This window comes from Nothoprocta perdicaria, unplaced genomic scaffold, assembly GCF_003342845.1.
Source record: "Nothoprocta perdicaria isolate Ctin4 unplaced genomic scaffold, notPer1 scaffold_16, whole genome shotgun sequence".
Classification (NCBI taxonomy): Eukaryota; Metazoa; Chordata; class Aves; order Tinamiformes; family Tinamidae; genus Nothoprocta; species Nothoprocta perdicaria.
This window is the reverse complement of record NW_020454760.1, coordinates 1,985,549-2,004,042: the sequence shown is the minus strand read 5'-3', so window position 1 is coordinate 2,004,042 and position 18,494 is coordinate 1,985,549. Positions and strand designations below refer to the sequence as shown.

The following is an 18,494-nucleotide window of genomic DNA, read 5'->3' as shown; positions in this document are numbered from 1 at the left end:
ATATAAAAATGTATAGGTGCACACACACACACACACACACACACACACACACACACACACACACACGGGGGGGGGGGGGTGTCTATGTACATACATGCCCCCCACGTCTATACTTAATGGATGCATGTCTTTTTTTTTTTTTTCCCACACCATGAGTGGATATATACATAATATACAAAATGTGCATACATATATGTACACACATACATCTTTCTTTGTATGCCTACCCTGCTGTATATATGACCACCCTTGCTCTATGGTTTGTTTGCCTCGTGTTACTGAGCTTGTTTACGCCTGTCCCTCACGACACTGTGCCTACCCACGCCTTTGTGCTGCTGCTCTCCCTAGACACAGTGCCGGGAGGCCCTGTGCCGCTCAGGGCCTGGCCCCTTTCCCCGAGCGTCGCTACAGCCGGGGCAGTAGCGCTACCCTTCCTTCAAGCCCTCAGGAAAGCAGCACTAACCCCACGGATCAGCGGAGCGCTACTGGCCCCCCCTGCCAGACAAAAACGAAGAGAAAGCAACACCAACCCGCTTCTTCCCCTCCATGGTGCAAACCAATCAACTGCTCCCATGAGTTTTGTAACAGACTGAGGTTTATTCTTCGCAGACATGTGCAAGCAACAAGATTTTTTTTTTCCTGCAAAGTCATCTCCAGAGGTGGATGAAGGGAGAGCTTTCAGAGAGCAACTGGCACACAGGTGGGAAAATAAAAAAAAAAAAAAAGAACTGCAGAAAAAAAAAAAATAACATTATTACTAAAAAAAAAAAAAAAAAAAAAAAAAAAAAGTTGGAAGAGTGTTAGAAATGTGTCTTCTCCAATGTGCCTGTGCCCATGCACCTTCAATGGCTGCCATGAGGGCAGGGAGAAGAGGAAAAGCTGGGAGCAACCGCCACCTCCCCCTGCACCTGCAGTTCAAGCAGTTCCTTGCAGAAACTTGTCCCAGTTCCGTGGTTCTTCCCTCTCGGCCGTACTTGCTACCCGCACCTGTCAGCAATCCCACCAACGCCAGCAGGTCTATCTTCAAAAGAGGAGCAGCAGCCCCAAGGGCTGCACCGAGCCCGTCCCAGGCAGCAGCCACGTGCCTCCCGCTCAGGAAGCTCCGGGCCGTCCCGGCAGCGCCAGCCGCTGCTTTTCCATCCCGGAGGTGCCGTCAACCTTGTTGACAACAAACACAGTACCGAGGATCAGGCAGATGGGAAAAGCATCATCAACAAGGAAGTTAAGTAAGCGTTAAATTTACTTCTGACTTACCTCACTTGATTATATTAGTTTACATTTGACTATATTTACACAGTAACAAAAATATGCCTATTTTGTGTTCAAACATTGTCAGCATAACATCAGTTTTAATCAAAGCAATCTGAGAGACTTGGCCAAAAGCCAGAACACCTTAAGGTTCAGCTCAGAAAACATTCAAACCACTCGCCTTATCCTCAGCAAATGTGTAAGATGAATGGCAAGAGGCGGTACACTGAACTTGTGTTTAAATCTTGGGGAAAACCAATCCCAGTTACAACCAAGCCACGTGTGTCTGTGGGCACGTGAATGTGTGCAAGGAGTGAGGGGGAGCTCCACAACCAGCCTCAGTGGTTACCGAAGTTTCACAGTCTCTCTCACTCTTCCACACTACTGCGCAGCACCTTGGTCTTCTGAAAGCTTATTAGAAAAAAAGTAAGCAAAATACAGGGTGCTTTATTTAGCAAAACGAGCCATCGTTCACCGCCTACTTGTTCAGAATTGTATTAAAAGAAGTACTGCTCTTCACAGCTCCCTGGAGGCCCAAGCACTGCACGCAAAACTAAACACGTGGTGAAGATGCCTATGGAGCGAACACAAGTTATCACAGAAGCACAGAGGTAGAAGGCTCCAAAGACCTAAACCTGAGTTGCACAGTCATTAGTTTCTACACCCCTTGTAGAGAAGCATCCTAACAGCCTTTCGTTTTCTAGCCGCCTTCCACATCTGCAGCTTTTTCAGCTGCAATGCAACAGCCACCACATTACCATTTAAATCACCTACTTGTCTTTTAAGAGATGCTCGAGTCCAGCCTTCACCTGTCCCTGCTACAGCACACATGATGCTCGGGTGTGAAAGGATGGGGCAAGCAGTGGTTTATGTCTGAAGTATTTTGGTGGCATTCTCTGCAACAACACGAGTTCTCAAAGACTTACATTGAAGAAACAGACTGAACAAAGAAGCATCAAAAGGGGGTGGGGGAAGTATGTATGGACACACACACACATGCAGCAGAAATCTTTTGCCTTCAGCTTCTAACAGTACATTTGAAGGAGAAAAACAGCAGCAAAAGCTGCCCCATTTTGACATCCATTTCTGCAGCACAAAGAGCACCTCGGGGTGGGGGAGGAAGAACACCATCAGCCCACTGCCTTTTACTACTGCTTTGCTTAGAAACTTCTGCCTTTTGTCAGGTGAGCGTGGTAACAATGCAAAATTTCACCTTATGATATGAAAGCTTGAAAGAAAAAAAGAATAGCAAGGGCCTCCACCTTGCCTAAGTATGTAGTGGTGAGAAGTCCAGAGTCAGCTATTCAAGATGACTTCACATAACCTCGGGCATCCACACAGCAAACGAGGCTTTAGAGAACTCATTCGAGAAGTTATTGTAAACACATTAATGGGCAATGACACTATAGCTTATGTACTGGGATCAGCCTGTGTACTTAGTTTAAGTTATTTAAAAATTTAAAGCTAGCTAAAGGCAAACATGCCAAGTACATCAAGTGACAAGGACCAGACACCTCATCTGAGTTTCCTTCCAAAGGAATTGCAATGCAAGTGCTCTGGCTGCAGGTAGCAGGAAGCTCTTGCTCCCACCATTAGGATCACACCCCTTGGAAGAGAGATTTCCGCCTTTTCGTTTCTTTGATGGTCATTCAGCAAATATTTGAGAATCAGCACAGACATAAAACTGGAAGTCATATACATAGTTAGAAATGGATAACCTCTCTGCATAACCACTAAGGATACTGTGGGAAAATAGTCCAGCAAACAACTGGGCTCTATCATCATAAGAAATTGCATCATCCAGAAATGGCATGAATCATACCTTAACTGTAATTTCAACTCCCCTCCCTCTCCGTCCTCCTTTCACTGCAGATCAACAGCAGCAAATACTTTCTGAAATTACACAGGAAAGCAGAAAGCTCCAAGTCAAGCCCGTCCTGACAAACCGGGTGCGTTTCCCGGTGCCTCACGCGACCTGCTCTGCCAAGCTGCCTCTGTAAAGGTTCCACCTGCAATCGTCAGCACGTCTCCAGCAGCAGCACTGCGTGTGCACCCCGAACCCGCACGGAGCGATGCCTGCACGCTGGGCTGTTTGCTTTCTGGGGGTCAGAGCGGGGCTTTTGTTTTTTTAAAGTAAGCATCAGAAGCAGAACTGAGCAGACGAGTGTAAGGGACAGGCCCTGCTGGTTTCAGGGCAGGTGAGGAGATTAGAGGCAGAGCAGCGGCGACCGATCGTGGCCCGACTCGTCCTCTGCTTCTGGGATGCGGGGCAGGAGGGCCGAGCGCGTCAGTCCCCAGAACTTCTGAGGGGACATCTCCTTCTTGGTAGCCGTGAACTTCCAGCCCATGTGGTTCCCGCAGACCCGGCACTGGGCTATAGTCCATGCGTACCTGGGCGAAGTACAACAAGACAGGGTCAGGCTGCCACACACACAAAGACATCCTGCAAATACCAGAGCACAGTTTGGTTTATCCGTGGGGATGGCAACGCCAGTCTCAAGCTGGATTTCCAGGGAACTGCAGGAGGCCAGGGGTCCAGTTCCCACCTACAAACCCTGCAGATGTCTAAGAAATTCAGCCAAGAAAACCTCCAACATTTAAAAACCTCTAAAGAAGAAAAGGAAATATTCAAGGACAAGACAAATGTCAAAAAACTGGCATCCTCTGTAAAGTTTTCAGGTGCCAGATTGTGATTTGAAATCCTAAAGCTTTCACAGATTTAAGAGATTCAAGAGAAATTCTGCAAGTTTCACCTCAGTCTTCTATTTTACTTTGTACTAACAAAAGGCCTACACTAACTTCAATTTCTTCATAGGAGCCTCTATGTTTCAAAGTGCATATATTTATTACTCTACAGTTGCAGGAATATACTTACAGCTAAATTTCTGTCATTTACCAATAGAACTTATTTTAATTGTATTACCCAGGGAACCAGCTGTGCTCTGTCGATGGTCGCCCGCTGAGATTCAGGTTGGAGGCTTTATACACGGTGAGGGTCTCGTGGATGTATCCGTGAGGATTCACGTAGGCGGCCATGGGGCCGCACAAGGACAAGCTGCAACGAACACAAACAGCATCTCTGACGGGGTCGGGGAGGAAGTTCAAGCTGAATTCAAGCAGCTTCCAACAAAAACAAGTAGAATCTGTATTCCTACTCTTAAATCAGATTTAAAATACGAGGAAAATGTGCATTTATCAGACTAATTTCGTTTATCTGCTGACATACACTATATTAATACAGCAGAAATTGTGGCTTCTGGAATCCACCTTTTAAGTAGAAGTTAAGAAACTATTTTTTAATGACTGCATCATGCCTAATTACTCTGATAAGAAAAACTGTGGGGAGTCTTGCTTTCTTAAACGAAGGCATCTTTTAACCTTCACATTGACATTAGGTAACAGACAGATTTCAGTTATTCAAGATGAAAATAGTGACAAAACTGCCAGAAATAGCAATCCTTTGGAAAACAAATCGTTCTGTCACTGGTTAAATATGAGAGGGTATTGTATACATCCAATATACCATGGCAACACACTGCTCAGAACAACTCTTAGGCTTAAATCATATAATCGTACATTAAAAGAGGGATCAGAATGCTTAATGACAAAAACAGTCAATTTCCCCATATAACAGTATTCTGGGGGCTACCCAGTCAGCACCTGTGAATCTGCTGTCAGAGCTTGCTGAGTATAGAAAGCTGGAATGCACTGTTCAGAAACATTCTTTGTGATGTTATTTCTGAATCAAATTCGTAAGAACCCACATTTTACACATAACAAACTTCTCACATTCCAAAACTCACCACAGCAGTGCTTAGTCTTCAATGTTAAGGTGGACTGGGGGACAAAACACAATCTTTCACACTAACAATTTCTACTACAATATATGTGCTTTGGGTGATGTTTGGGTTTACTAACTTTTTTATGAAAAAAAGACAAAATAAACAACCTCACTTTTATAAAGAAAATTCCATATAAATGTGTATTTAAATTTTATGAGAGCGTGGAAATTGCAATACCTCTATCCTAGCTTAATCTAGTTTGCTGTGTCAACAGTTCTGATCAAGAACCTCCCAAAGATCAAGAGCATTAAACTCACCTGAATATTTCATTCTTGGTTGTTATTTCTGTATCTTGGCATTGCTTACAACAGAGAGATGTGCACTGGGAAAGGAAAACAAAGAGGATAATTTCATTCATTTCCAGACACCTGACAGCACAGTGGCAAATAATAAAAATTTCCTTCCTTCTCTCAGAAGAGACTTTGCATCAATTCTTTTTCCAGTCTGTACAGTAGTCACTTAGATCTTCATGCTAAAGAATACTCTTTTATGTATTTATTTATGGTAAGTAGGAATTGTTCTCTAAAAGAAAAACAGTTTTTATTTACCATTACTTTTCAAGGATTCATGAAAACAAGAGGTATGGACTAAACAACCATAATAAATGATTCAGCTTAGTACGAGCTTGAAAAGCTAGTTCAGAAACTAAAAGCTGTTGGTCTTCTGAGATAAAACAAAGAAAAGACAGATGAGTACAAATGCAACCATTGTGGCTTCACAAAACTTCTAAAGTTTGGGAATACTGCAGTATATATCAATGACTTATTTCCTCAGGAAAATTAAATAACATGTATTGATCTTTCTCTTAAAGATTGTAACACACAGATTTACCTCCTACAATATCTACAAAGTATAAAAATGATCACTGACATTGCTCAGAAAATACGCATTCAAATCAGCTCGGTAGACTACTTAACTATAACTTAGGAGGTGCAATAGTTCTACCTCTTCTTAAGGAAAATGCATATGAATTTCTATCAAGAGAAGGATCCACCTCACTTTGGAAGAAAATGCTGCTTCAGGGATCTTCACTTGGAAAAACCCCTGTGTGAGCAGATTTCCTTTAAAAAATTCCAATAAATCACAGCTTGTGCTCCTGAGTCTTCCCGAGTTCTGCCTCCTACCCCATTACTGTGATGTTACACAGGTATTTGCCAGCCTTTACTCTCTCCTTCCCTCTCTTCTGCTTCTCCAGCCTGGTTACTGCATGTTGGCTTCCTCTGGCTCCTTTCCTGCAGGTTGCTCTGGTTCTGCCCACAGTTTCAGACTGTCTACGGATCTTTGAGATCAAAGGAAGAAAAAGTGCTGTGCTGTGCACAGGTGCTATTAATCATATGCCAATTTGCTTTACTCTCCTTCTTAAAGCTCAGTTGGCCTCCTTCTCCCAGCAGTGACCTTTAATGCCTACAATCGCTCTCTCACTTTAATCACCCTTATTGCAGACTGTGATCTAATGTTCACATATCCCTCTCAGAATCCAATTTAGGCAGCTACTTAATTCTATCCCTCCGCTTCCAAATCCGGTTGCTACAATTAGCACTTGCAAGCAGAATTCGCAGAAGTGTTATACCTGTGAGTGATGTGCATTCCTTTAAAAGTAAGGAATTTTAAAGGGATGCCAGAGTACCCCTTATTTGTTTTAAGAAGAATGGATTTGTCCAAATGAAACTCCCCCAAACATAATGCACTTCATGCTTACACTAAATATTTCCTTAACTATTACAACAGTTGCAAACATTTACAGAATACCACACGCTGATGCTGAAAGCACTTCTTTATCACCTCTCTACCCCACATTTCCAGAGAAAGAAAAGTTATGCACTAAACTCAACTTCAACTTAAATTTTGTAAGAGTAATTTAAGTATTCCAGTCTCTTTGAGATTTATGAAATATGTATCATGTACTGATCAACCACAGTTCTTGGAAGCACCCCAATTTTATTTTAACAGCTCTTGGAGCAGTGAAATGACAATGAAATTTAACAGGGTTACAAACATTCACGTGAAAACATCCATTTTTATGAGTTTGAAAGAGAAGCTTTTCTATCTCTCCTTTTCTCTGTACATCCTCATGTAGAGTTTTGTGCAGGAGAAAGCTTCCTCTGGGAAGAGGAGAAAGCTTCTAACAGAAAACCCCAGTGCTCATTTCCCCAGACACAGGCTTGTAGGCAAACAGGTCAAACCTCCCTGCTCTACCCCAACAAAAAAGGGCAGCACCAGCACAAGACATGACTTGGGTATCCCCAACAACCAGCAGCAACTGCCAACCAGCAAGGGCAGAGGCAGTTAGGGTTGCAGATGGTGACTCTCTGCAATATAAATACATGACCCTCTGGGACTGGGGTGAGGCAACCTTCATCTATCCATTCAAATACTACTACTGAAAATTCAATAAGGAGTAGGAATCTGAACCACTACTGGAAATGCTGCAAGATGTTACAACAAATGCTGCTCCTAGAAGAGATGCATTCAATATGAGGTTGATTGGTAATTGCATCAGGCTTACAATATGTAATATTATACTTATTTTGGAGAAATGTATCATGCGAAAATAAAGCTTTAATATTCTAAATTTAGAGCATTACATAGTCTTGGGAAGAACATTCAAGGAAGACGAGACAAATCTTAAATCACCGCAAAGAGACTTAAGAAGGCAATATATGTCTTATTAAAAATCATTTTGTCTAATATTTATTTAGATGCATACTCAATACCAAAAGATAAATCTTTGTAGAAGTGAGCTATGAAAATCGCATTTTTTCATGGCAGAATGCTACTTTCTTGTTATGTGTTACATGTTGATTTTTAAAACATTAGTGCTGGCTACATAAGACCTCTAGCACCATCTCTTGGCTAAAACAGTGCAGTAAGATAGTAAGCATAGTTTCTAATGAGCAAATATTACTGCATGTCGCTTGCTAAGCTTTCATGCTTAATAGAGTTTAGTACGAAATCTAGCTGTAACATTTTATTTCTTGGAAAAAAAGAGAAAGGAAAAAATAAAGCAATTCCCAAATTCACACTTTAAAAATAATATAGATCGGTTTTAAAGATTTTTGTTATAAAATGTTGCAGTCACTCATATTTTTCAGGAAGAACTATTCAAAGTCAACGACAGGTAAAGAAAATACTCACTTTGTTCATAATATCTAATTCACATCGGAGTCTTTGAACAGCACTACCTATTTTAAGCAACTGTATACGTAAAGCATCATCAATAGGCAGGCAGGCAGCAACTCTGTAAGAAAAATCTGGAAATGAAGGAGCACCAGGCCCGTTAGAATGCAAGACAGAAATGAAAACTACTGCTTATACTCAGTTACAGATTGAAGTTTAATACTTTTTTGGTGGTCCAGTTACTGATGCCATTTTCCCTCATGAATGGTCTCATGTCTTACCAAGGGTAATGAGAGGTAGGCACCAAGAGATTATATAAACAAAACCACTTGGACTCATTAATAGTAATAAAAATCCAGTATGCTTTTGGTTCATTTTCTTATGAATCATTTATATTACATTCATCCCTACAGAAAGCACAACAGACTTCTGCTTCTGTTTCATAAAACTCAGATGAACTACATGACTTCCAAGAGATATATCTTCCTTTTGTCAAATCTGTCCAAAACCAGACATCAAAATTTATTGGAACCTGGGAGTGAGGGATGAATTACCAAGAAAACATAAGCCCTGGGTTTTTTTTTTTGGAAACCTTTTTTTTTTTTTTAAATCCAATTTGAGTTCACAAGATAAAGAACATCATACCTATTGGGTTTGTTGGCAGAGATTCATCTTTAAGATTTTCATCCCATTCATGTAGCTGCCTCTTGACTCTTTCCATCAAGGTTTCCTTTTGTTAGAAGAAAAGCCTAATTTAAATACATAGGTATTTCTGTTTTCTTAAAAACAAAAAAAAAGGAAGCAAAACGTAGAGTAAGCTATTTGCCCTAGGTGCTTTTAAAACTTACAGTAACTACATATTTACTTCATATTCATGTAACTTAAACTATATGCAAAACCAGGTGGGAAACAGGCCAAATTCAACCAACAGCCAATTATGACAGTAGTCATAATTCTCATTTGAGAGAAGCAGATAAGTGTTCAAATGGCAAAACAGTGCAAACCAGACCAGGACTAGCCTTCTCCCTCTCTTATACCAATTGCTTTCTTTTACATACATACATACACCTATATGTATATAAACATATAGATATATATGTATCCAACTCTATAGAGAGAGTTGGAGCAAAGGATCAAAACCTCTGCTATCCACCTCCCTCTGTCCACCCCGGTGCTAGAGCACCAGGGACCACCTATACCAAGGAAGAATCTTACCTGTTCTTCTAACAGTAAACCAAAAACTATGCTCTTGTTTAAAATATAACCTGCAATCCCATTCAAGATTTCTTGTTTTGTACTAAAATAGACAAAATTAATCATAGATTACTTGGTAACGTTTAGTATGAACTTACAGCATCATATAAAGAGTAGAGCCAGGGAGGCCAAGATGTCAAACTTGCACAGTGAAACTTCCTCTAAAAACAAAGCATATTTTTTTTCTTGAATAAATAAGTAAAATAAGGAGATCAATGAGACAGATCAGGTATTTTAAGCTAACATATATGAAAAGGCATACAATGACACTTTTTAAATGGGGAACAGACCTGTTAAAAACTAAAAATATCAAAAATATGTACACAAGCTAGGAGTTCCAGAAGGTACTTCTCAGAGCTGAAAAATTACCATTGGGTAACTATGATGTTTAATCTCTCTCTCTCTCACACACACAAATAATAATATATATATATATTTATATATATAAATACTTTGAAGGTCTCATGACTATATTTTACTGAAGGGTTTTTGATCATATTTTAGTTGCATGATAAATGGTACGAGTGTAACAAAATAATTGTTAATCATTGAAGTCAGTAAGATATGTATATGTATACACACACACAAACACACACATATATATACACTTTAATAAGGAGATTAAAGTACAATATAAAGCATGCTCAAGCTGTAGTAAAGTTCAGCCTGCTTGTTAATGAACAACCTTCTGGATGAGCATATTTGACTGATATAAACACTGATTTTTACCCTTCCTAGCCTGTTTGTTTAACCGGCAACATAAATATGTGCAAACATTACAACCTCACTGGTATTAAAAACACTAATATTCCTGAATAAGCACATCCAGAAAGGAAAAAGACTCATAATTACAGTGGTACTACTCTAATTTTCCTGTTTAAACAGGTGATTACACCTTATAACTTGATTTGAAAGATAAACACGAACACTCTCTAAAAAGTAAAAATACTGTAATTAAAATCTAGTAGAATTCATGAAAAAAATGCTTATCATTTAACTGCAACGGACAAAAAAATCTCCAGAAAAAACAGGAACTTGACATCTTAACATCCCAGTTTGTTCATCCTCCTCTAAAGATGCACAGATGGAATTTCATATCGATTTTTGAAATACCATCAAATAAAAAATAAAAAACATAATTAGCTTCTGACCTTTTGATATTTCTGCCACCACTGATGTATAGTTCGATCCTTCCGTGATGCAGGTTTCGAAGAAGGAAAAATGTGGCATCGGTTGAGAGATTGCAGCTGCACTGCTGACATTGTTGAAGGCAGCACCCGTTCAGGAAGGATTTGTACCTTAGCCTGTTGAATTCTGATAAAGAGGAAGGAAAAAAAAAAAAGAGAAAAGAGAGAGATATGCACACACATACAGGAGTTTTAAAAATGGATTTTACTACTTATAAAAACGCGGGCATGTGTTAAAAGATAAAGCTGCTACATCCTGTTATGGAATTCAAACAGGAACCCATTTTATCAGATTTTACAATTGTACTACCATAAATCTAATTACCTCAGGTAACATGCAGTATAATTGTAATAAACAAAATATCTTATGCCACTGGCTAAATCCTAAAAGTCACTGTGCTGACCTGAGATGAAAGAAGGAGCATTAAAGGGTCTTCAGCCTTACTTTTCATCCTCCTTTAAAAATCAGAATGATCTATTTACCAAGTATTCTTGTACCGACATACAGGACTCTGAAAGGAATCACTAGTTTAACTTTTTCAGCAAAAGCACTGCCTTGATTAGAAACTAAATCCTACCTCCCTTATTTCCAACATTTAAAAATTCATATTTGTGAATGACAGTTGCAAACATGATGCTTAAGAGTGACCTCTCCCAGGCTATAGATGCAAGACCTTCATAACAAAATTTTTTTAATACTGAATCTCTGTACATCCACTGTTCTAGACACTGAATTCCCAAAACCAATGCCATTGCTACTGTAGTCATCCAAGCACTGCCATCTTGTGTTCAAACAATAGCTTTTCTCAACTGTAAAATTGAGAATGTTACATGCAATCAAAAGGTTAGATGGTGAAGAACAGCAAAGTAATACAGTTAGTCCTCATTTTTTTACTTGTTTTTAAAACATAAAAAAATGATAAGTTCAGACTGCTGAGCTCCTGATGACAGTAGATAATATGTATCCTTAACTGTTAAAGGTCTTGCTCCCTTTCACAAATAGAAAAAAAGACTGACCAAGACTGACAAAATTTCCCCCCCTCCTGTGTTCACATTCAACGTGAACACTATGTTCATCTTAATCATGTACAAAGGTCTTGATTTATTTTATTTGCTCCTTGCAAAGCAAAGTCCATCTAGATACCAATACACAATCTATTTTTTTTTATTCCTTCCAAATTTCTTTGCTGCCCAAGCACTAGAGAAGGGAGGGCAGCATAGCACAGAACAGCTGGAAGAAGGGAACAGGGAATTATGCAATTGCTGTGTGCTCCTCACCAGCACAGGGATGGATTACAAATGCAGTGCAGGAGAAGGAAGATGAAACAGCAGGTGAGGTTTGGATGTCTCATATTTAGAAGAGCTCCCACACTGAAGCTGGAATGCTTTTGTCTGGGGATGTTAGCACAGCCACCAGCCAGGGAGCATCCAATTCAAAAGGATCTCAGAGCTAACCGTCTTTTTCACTGCAGGCATAGCTACCTTTGATAACCTGAACAACATTTAGCATGTGCTCCTTTCAGCTTCTGTTTCAGTTTAGGTTCTCTCTCAGCTTCAAAAAACAGCTAAGAAAAAATAGAAAAGTTTTCTTAAAAAAGAAAAAAAGAGAGAGAAGTTTCACAAAGAAAAATAATTTAGAAGTTACTTCTTTCTTTGCTATTATTACCAGTCTCCAGTTCTCCACTTTTCTAATGCTTCCTGTGAAAAGCACCACCCGCCTCTGGGGCCCTGTTACATCCTTTCTGCACTTGAACCATGCAGCTGAATCCTCTACATACTGCTGAGGCTCAGGAGATAAAGATCTCACAAAGTACAAAAAAGGAAAGGCTTATTTTTCACAGTTTCAGTGTTGTCCCCTTGCCTGCAGCAGTTCAGAGCTGCAGGTGCACATAAAGTCAGGCTCAGCTGAAGCTGTACAGGCCCAGTGCAGACCATCTCTGGAAAGAAATGCGGATTACAGTTTTTCAGAGGCACGGAATCTGGCTTTTCCCAAAGGCAGCTGAAGGCATACACTTAATAAAGGAGCCCCCTCTCATTCCACATCAAGATTGAAACTGGGATGTGAGAGAATGAAAGAAAACATTGGAATTTTTGACACAAATCAGTGACTTTCTCCTGTCTTATCCAGAAACAAATTAATTCTGACAAACGTGTTCTCACACATATCAGATCACACCATTTGAAGACATTCTTTAGAAAGTTTTAGAGAAAAGTTACTAACAACTAAAATATGAGTCTCAGAATAGCAAATGTCAGAAATCTTAATAACCAAAGGAGTTGCTGGTCGTCTGCATAATTAGTATCTATACCAATTAACCATTCGTACAACTGAAAGGGTAGATTCACAAGCGGTAAAATGTAAATGCCTTGGTGAAAAAAACAACAGACAATCTTCAGAAGGATGTTAAGCATTAGACATTTTAGCAGTCTACTATGCAAAGTGCTAATACGACAGGATTTGCAACATGCAACATTAAATTATTTTCTTACCCATCTGACTGGGGTCTGATTTCAAGCACCTTGAACCTTTGTCTCCCTATTGCTTTCACTTTAACAGTTTCAATTCCAAATTCCTGCTCTTCTCGGTATGCATATATTTCTGCTGTTGTTCCAAAATGTGCTTCCCTCTCACGTGCATTACTAAAAGCAACAGAATAAAAAAAAAAAAAAAAAAGGTTACCTGTGCTCCAAATAACACTGTCCATTCAGATTTCACTAGTTTTTCTCCCTACACTGATTGTCTGTTTAATCAATTTGAAAAAGCAAACTGGGTCAAATACCTTCAAACTGACTTCAACTGTTATTCCTCCTGTTTACAAATAAGTTCTATTTTGTTGATGATGAATATTTGGTTATTTTAGCATGTAGAGGTTAGATTCTGGAAACATAGGGATCAAAACTGCATTTGAAATGCAGACACTGAAAGCACTAGAACTGACTTTCTAAAAACAGCTGCTCCCATCTCCCACATAATTAAATTGTAGCAAACTGGGGTAGAGCAGAGGAAGATTCCCAGCCTCTTTTGGCACAGATTACCCTTTATCTTCTCTGCAGTTTTATCAACTCATTTCCCTCAACTCTAATGTTAAACATTTACCTATGCTTGTTAATTTATACACAAAACAAGTATATATCTTTATGACAATGAAGGTCCCACAGCAAGAATCTCATTTTTTTGTATTTCAAGTTGAGGCTTTTTCTTAAAGTAAGGTACAGAAGTGCACTCAAACAGTTACTGAAATCAAGAGAATATATGAACAAGGAAAGCAAGTCAACACTTACTGTTTCTCTACACAAAAGGAATGTTTTTCTGATGCTGTCAGGCAGCTACACAGCATCCTTTTCACTGCAAGTTGGAAGTTTGTCTAACGGTTTTAAACCTCAACTTTTGTTATACATCACAAAATAGATGCAATTATCTGCTTTAGATCTAGCGCCCAGAGAAATCAGCACTAAAAATACATGTTCCATACCATCAGTAAATCCACTCGTGTATTTTACCTGTATGCAAGAACAGCAAATGTTCTGTCTTTCTGAATTAAATTCCGCACCATGCTAACCTCTTGAGGGTGAAAAAGCTGAAGAGGCAACGTCTGTCCAGGAATCAACATCACCATCACGTGAGGCAGCACTGGAATCACCTGACAGCTGTCATCATCGTGCACTGTTCTCCCATGAAATTCTTCCATATCAGAACCTAAATACTGAAAACAAAAATTAAAGAAATAACACTTGTATAGGAGGCTTTTGTTTTATAAAAATGAAATAAAACTAAGTCATTGTTTTAAGGATTTTACAATAGAATTGTACAAAAACAATCATAAGAGGTCAATGATTCGAAAAAGTGAACCTGGTACACTGAATATTTGTGTGCAGTGCCATCTTCAGAACATTAGGCACTCACTATCACATGTAACCTGCTTATGCCAGACCACAGGACATGCTCCACGGAAGCCTCTTTTTGGACTCCAGCTAAATCAGCATCTTGACTAACACAAAACACTGCTTATTTCTACCCCAGTGTCTATGGGACAAGTTAGAGCAGCAAAGCCCTCAGCTCTTCTACCCCTGAAACATCCAGGAGGGATCATGTGCATCAGTACAGAAGTGGACAGAAACTTCTGGACTGAACAATTCAAAGATACCCCTCTGAATGGCTCTCAGCAAAAATCCCTTGTCCACTACAAATGAGCAATAGAGAGCAACAAGCAGAATACATACAGATTATTACATTTTTAGCAAGATTTACTTACCAACCCGAGAATCAGCAGGCATACTATTGCATTTATTCAGCAGCTTTATCGAAATCAAAGGGTGTATGTGTATATATCACTCAATCAAAACCTCTCCAAAACATTTTTAGTGGAATATATATAGAAAAAGAACATACCACATGAGAGGTTGGCAAGCTGGTGTCAAAATTAATGATATTTGGTTTTTCAGCTTTACTATCTTGATCTTCAACTTCCATTTCATTGTCATCCTCTTCCTCGCTCTCTGCTGAAAAGCACATACAAAATATTATGTAGAAATCAATAAGCAAAGATTAAGACAATTGAGCAAAGCTCTGTGTTCACACAGCCTCTTGCTTGCATTTCTAGACAATGTTAACCCTGTTGTTAAGGAAGCCATATGACTCTGCAAAGGACTTCAGATAAAAAAATAATACTTAAAAATACCGCTTTCTTCTCATTTCTCAATTCTAGGTGCTATTCTTAAAAAAAAAAAAAAAAGCTTTTAGATAAGATGATAATTTTATTCTGGAAACACATAAGCAGTGCATTCATCTGTATGAAATCCATTTCAATAAATTATAGAAAGCACTAAACAGCTACCCTGATTATTGGAAAAAAAAGATCAAATTTCATATGGCAGTACTTATTTAAACATAAATAAAAAACTAAGAAAATCAAAGGAATTTATCTGTCTAAAATATTGGCTTCACTGACCATTCTAGATCTAGATCTACTTAAAATATGCAATAATTACATTGTTTTGAGTATGCATTTACATTATAAATTGCACTACTTGATCCTATTACTTTAAATCAGTAACACAGTCACCATTTACCCATCACGTCCAGAATGGATGTTATTATAAACCTTCCAAATCAAAACTGGTGCCTTCTTATACCAAGTAAGGGACAACCACAATGGTGCTGAAAACCATAATTTAGAACTTGAAAACGAAGGCCAGAAACCATCTTCACGATGGTCTATTTAGCTGCCTGCCTCTATAATTAACGATTTTTTTAATGCACAATCTGGCTCTGAAAACTGCAGAGTAGAGTCGCTGCCTTGCAACAGAAGGACACTGCCCAAGCAGCCCTGCTTCAGAAACAGGAGGCTCTCCAACCCTTCTTAATCAATAAGTGATTTGGGGGAGTGGGAGGATGAGAGAACAATGAGGAAAACATTACCCGCGGCTTTGGGAAAACCTCCCATCTCCCTCCGTGTTCATCAGGCACTGCTGCCCTTCACAAAAGCCTCAGCTGATATATTAGTTTTACCTGTTCTTTTTAAAGCATTTCCTAGCTTACAGAACCTTCTCTGCTGCAGGAACAGAGCCCCATTGATCTTACAAGTCCACCCTAAACCACTTACTTCTCAACAAGAAATAACTCAATATGAGAAGGGGAAAAAAGAGTTTGGAGACTGTTTGGTGCCCTACCTAATTACATAACTTAAAGCACCAAGGCATGGCCTTCCATGCCATTATAGAAAATACTCCTTTTCTTCGTAATGTTTTTCTCCTGCAAAGTGTTTAATATGTAAAATACACGCAGCAGTTTCCATGGGTTGGAGTGACAGGGGGACGGGTGAGAGAAGGAAGTTTTCATGTGGGTCCAAAGCAGAAGGGAAACACAAGAGGGCCCAGCCAGCAGCAGCAGCAGCACTAACACCCTGCTGCTGCTGCACCCGGGGCTCGCGGGCCGTGGCCCCGGGCTCGCGGCCCCTCCAGCCGCCCCGGGGCTCGCGGGCCGTGGCCCCGGGCTCGCGGCCCCTCCAGCCGCCCCGGGCTCGCGGGCCGTGGCCCCGGGCTCGCGGCCCCTCCAGCCGCCCCGCGAGGCCCTTCCCGCCGCGCGGCGCGGCCGCGACTCCCCGCGCTGCAGGTGCAGCGAGCGGACCGCACCGCCGCGAGGCGGCCACGCCACCGGCGCCCTCCCGGCACCGCCGCGAGCGCCTGCGGCTTCTCCTTCCCGCCTCATTATTGTGTTTTTAGTTATTATTTTTGATTGCGGGCCGGCGCGGCCTGGCGGCGCGCGGCGCCCGCCCGGCTCCTCCACCCCTTCAGAGGAAGCCGCCCGGCTGCCGCGTGACCTGCAGGATCTTTATATTCCCTTCCCCGCGGCACTCTCTTGACCCCGAAACTACGCGTTTTTCCCCAGGTTCCCGGAGCAGGGGAGCAGCGGCCGCTAGAGCCGCGAGCGCGCGGCGGCGGCGGCGGCAGGGGCCGGCTCGTGGCGGCAGGGGCCGGCTCGTGGCGGCGGGAACCGGCGCGCCCGCCGCTCCGTTCCGCGCCGCGGCCGCCCTTACCGGGCACGAGCTGCAGGTGGTTGCCCATGTCGTCGCGGGGCTCGCCGCCTCCCTCCTCGGCGGCCATCGCTGTTTACCCGCGGAGCAGCCTGGGAAGGCGGGCGGAGCGAGCGCGGGGCGGGGCCCGAGCAGCCGCAGCGGCCTCCAGCGGCGCCGCTCAGGATGACGCCGGTTCGAGCCCCGCGGCCGCCTCAGCAAGGCCGCCGGTTCGAGGCCCGCCTGAGCACATCTACCTCTGTATCCGAAGGGGTATTTACCGAAGGGGTATAATTTTTTTTAGAGACTTTATTTGTTAATATTTTTTATTTTATTCTTTTTTTTTAAACTGATTTCAAGAAGAAAAAGCACAAGCTTATCAAATTTAGTAATTGGCCACTCATTTTGGCAAGGATTTATTGTTTTGGGCCTGTCCTCAGATCTCTCTCTAGGATTTATTGTTTTGGGCCTGTCCTCAGATCTCTCTCTAGGACAGGCTTCACTTTTTTTTTTTCTTTTTTTTTTTTCTCTTTTTTTTTTCTTTTTTTTTCTTTTTTCCTTTTTAGCACCTCTTTATGATACAGATACTCAGGGATGGCTGTGGCTCATTTTGCACATCTTTTTAGGAGTGCTGTTCTTACAGCACAGGGACCCCTGTTTCTGCTCGCAGAAGGAAAAAGTGTGGGAAACTCTACAAAGAGGACAAAAGCAGAGACAGCAAGAGCAAGCGCAGCTTCACTGGCATGCAATGTGCCTGAGCCATCACACCCAGTGCCAGTGCATCCCCCTGCCACCTCCTTACTCGAAATAAGAGGAAAATTGAATTAATTTCTGGCATGCCGGGCTCAGTGGCACTAGGTGGTGCTCAGCATACACTTGTTCGCCTTTCCCTTCCTCCCAGGAGCCAGCTGAGTCACAGGCAGCGCTTGGCCAGCTCTATTTTTAGGGGATTCAGAGCAAAGAATGGAAAAGTTTGATCTTTGACCTATTCCTTTTAAATGCGGCCTTTCTGTGTGTTTCTACAGCATGCTGTGTGCAACTACAGCAACTACTTATGTTTAAAAGTTGTCTTTGTAGTCTAGTTCTAACAGCAAAAGTCACATGTATGCATGACATTCATTTCTACTCTACCAATAAATTAGCTCAGCTAAATCTATATCTATGTCTAAATTAGACAGCTAAATCTATGAAGACTAGGCAGAACAAAACACTATGCCCAGTATTAGAAAATAAAAAGTGTCTCTTGACCTTTAGATGATGTACTACCTTCTGGGAGAAAGAGAAAAAAAAAAAGAAGAAGAAGAAAAAAAACAGTTGCAAGACAATAACAGATT

At 41.1% G+C, this 18,494-nt stretch overlaps 1 protein-coding gene across 2 annotated transcripts; it reads right to left on the bottom strand.

The window, feature by feature from the left end:
* Positions 1–1,198: 1,198 nt before the first annotated feature.
* On the bottom strand, positions 1,199–17,251 carry CRBN (cereblon). 2 transcript variants are annotated; one of them, XM_026035442.1, is made up of 11 exons: positions 17,185–17,251; positions 15,039–15,148; positions 14,150–14,352; positions 13,139–13,288; positions 10,613–10,775; positions 9,560–9,622; positions 8,853–8,937; positions 8,226–8,341; positions 5,348–5,412; positions 4,172–4,303; positions 1,199–3,639 (listed from the first exon to the last, which is right to left on the bottom strand). In XM_026035442.1, exons 1-11 carry the CDS (start codon positions 17,249–17,251, stop codon positions 3,456–3,458), a joined length of 1,338 nt encoding a protein of 445 aa, XP_025891227.1. In that variant the 3' UTR covers positions 1,199–3,455. The 2 variants fall into 2 exon arrangements, with proteins under 2 accessions (XP_025891227.1, XP_025891228.1); XM_026035443.1 differs by having other exon boundaries at positions 3,456–3,639; positions 15,039–15,145; positions 17,185–17,245.
* Between the last annotated feature and the right edge of the window lie 1,243 nt (positions 17,252–18,494).

Excerpts from the sequence above, each read along its gene's own strand:
- CRBN (XM_026035442.1), bottom strand. The coding sequence starts at position 17,251 with ATGGCCGCCGAGGAGGGAGGCGGCGAGCCCCGCGACGACATGGGCAAC. Across the intron at positions 10,776-13,138 it reads ATCAGACCCCAGTCAGATGG|AATTCAACAGGCTAAGGTAC; the intron begins GTAAGAAAATAA and ends CCTCTTTATCAG. Across the intron at positions 5,413-8,225 it reads AATTAGATATTATGAACAAA|TGCACATCTCTCTGTTGTAA; the intron begins GTGAGTATTTTC and ends TTCCTTTCCCAG.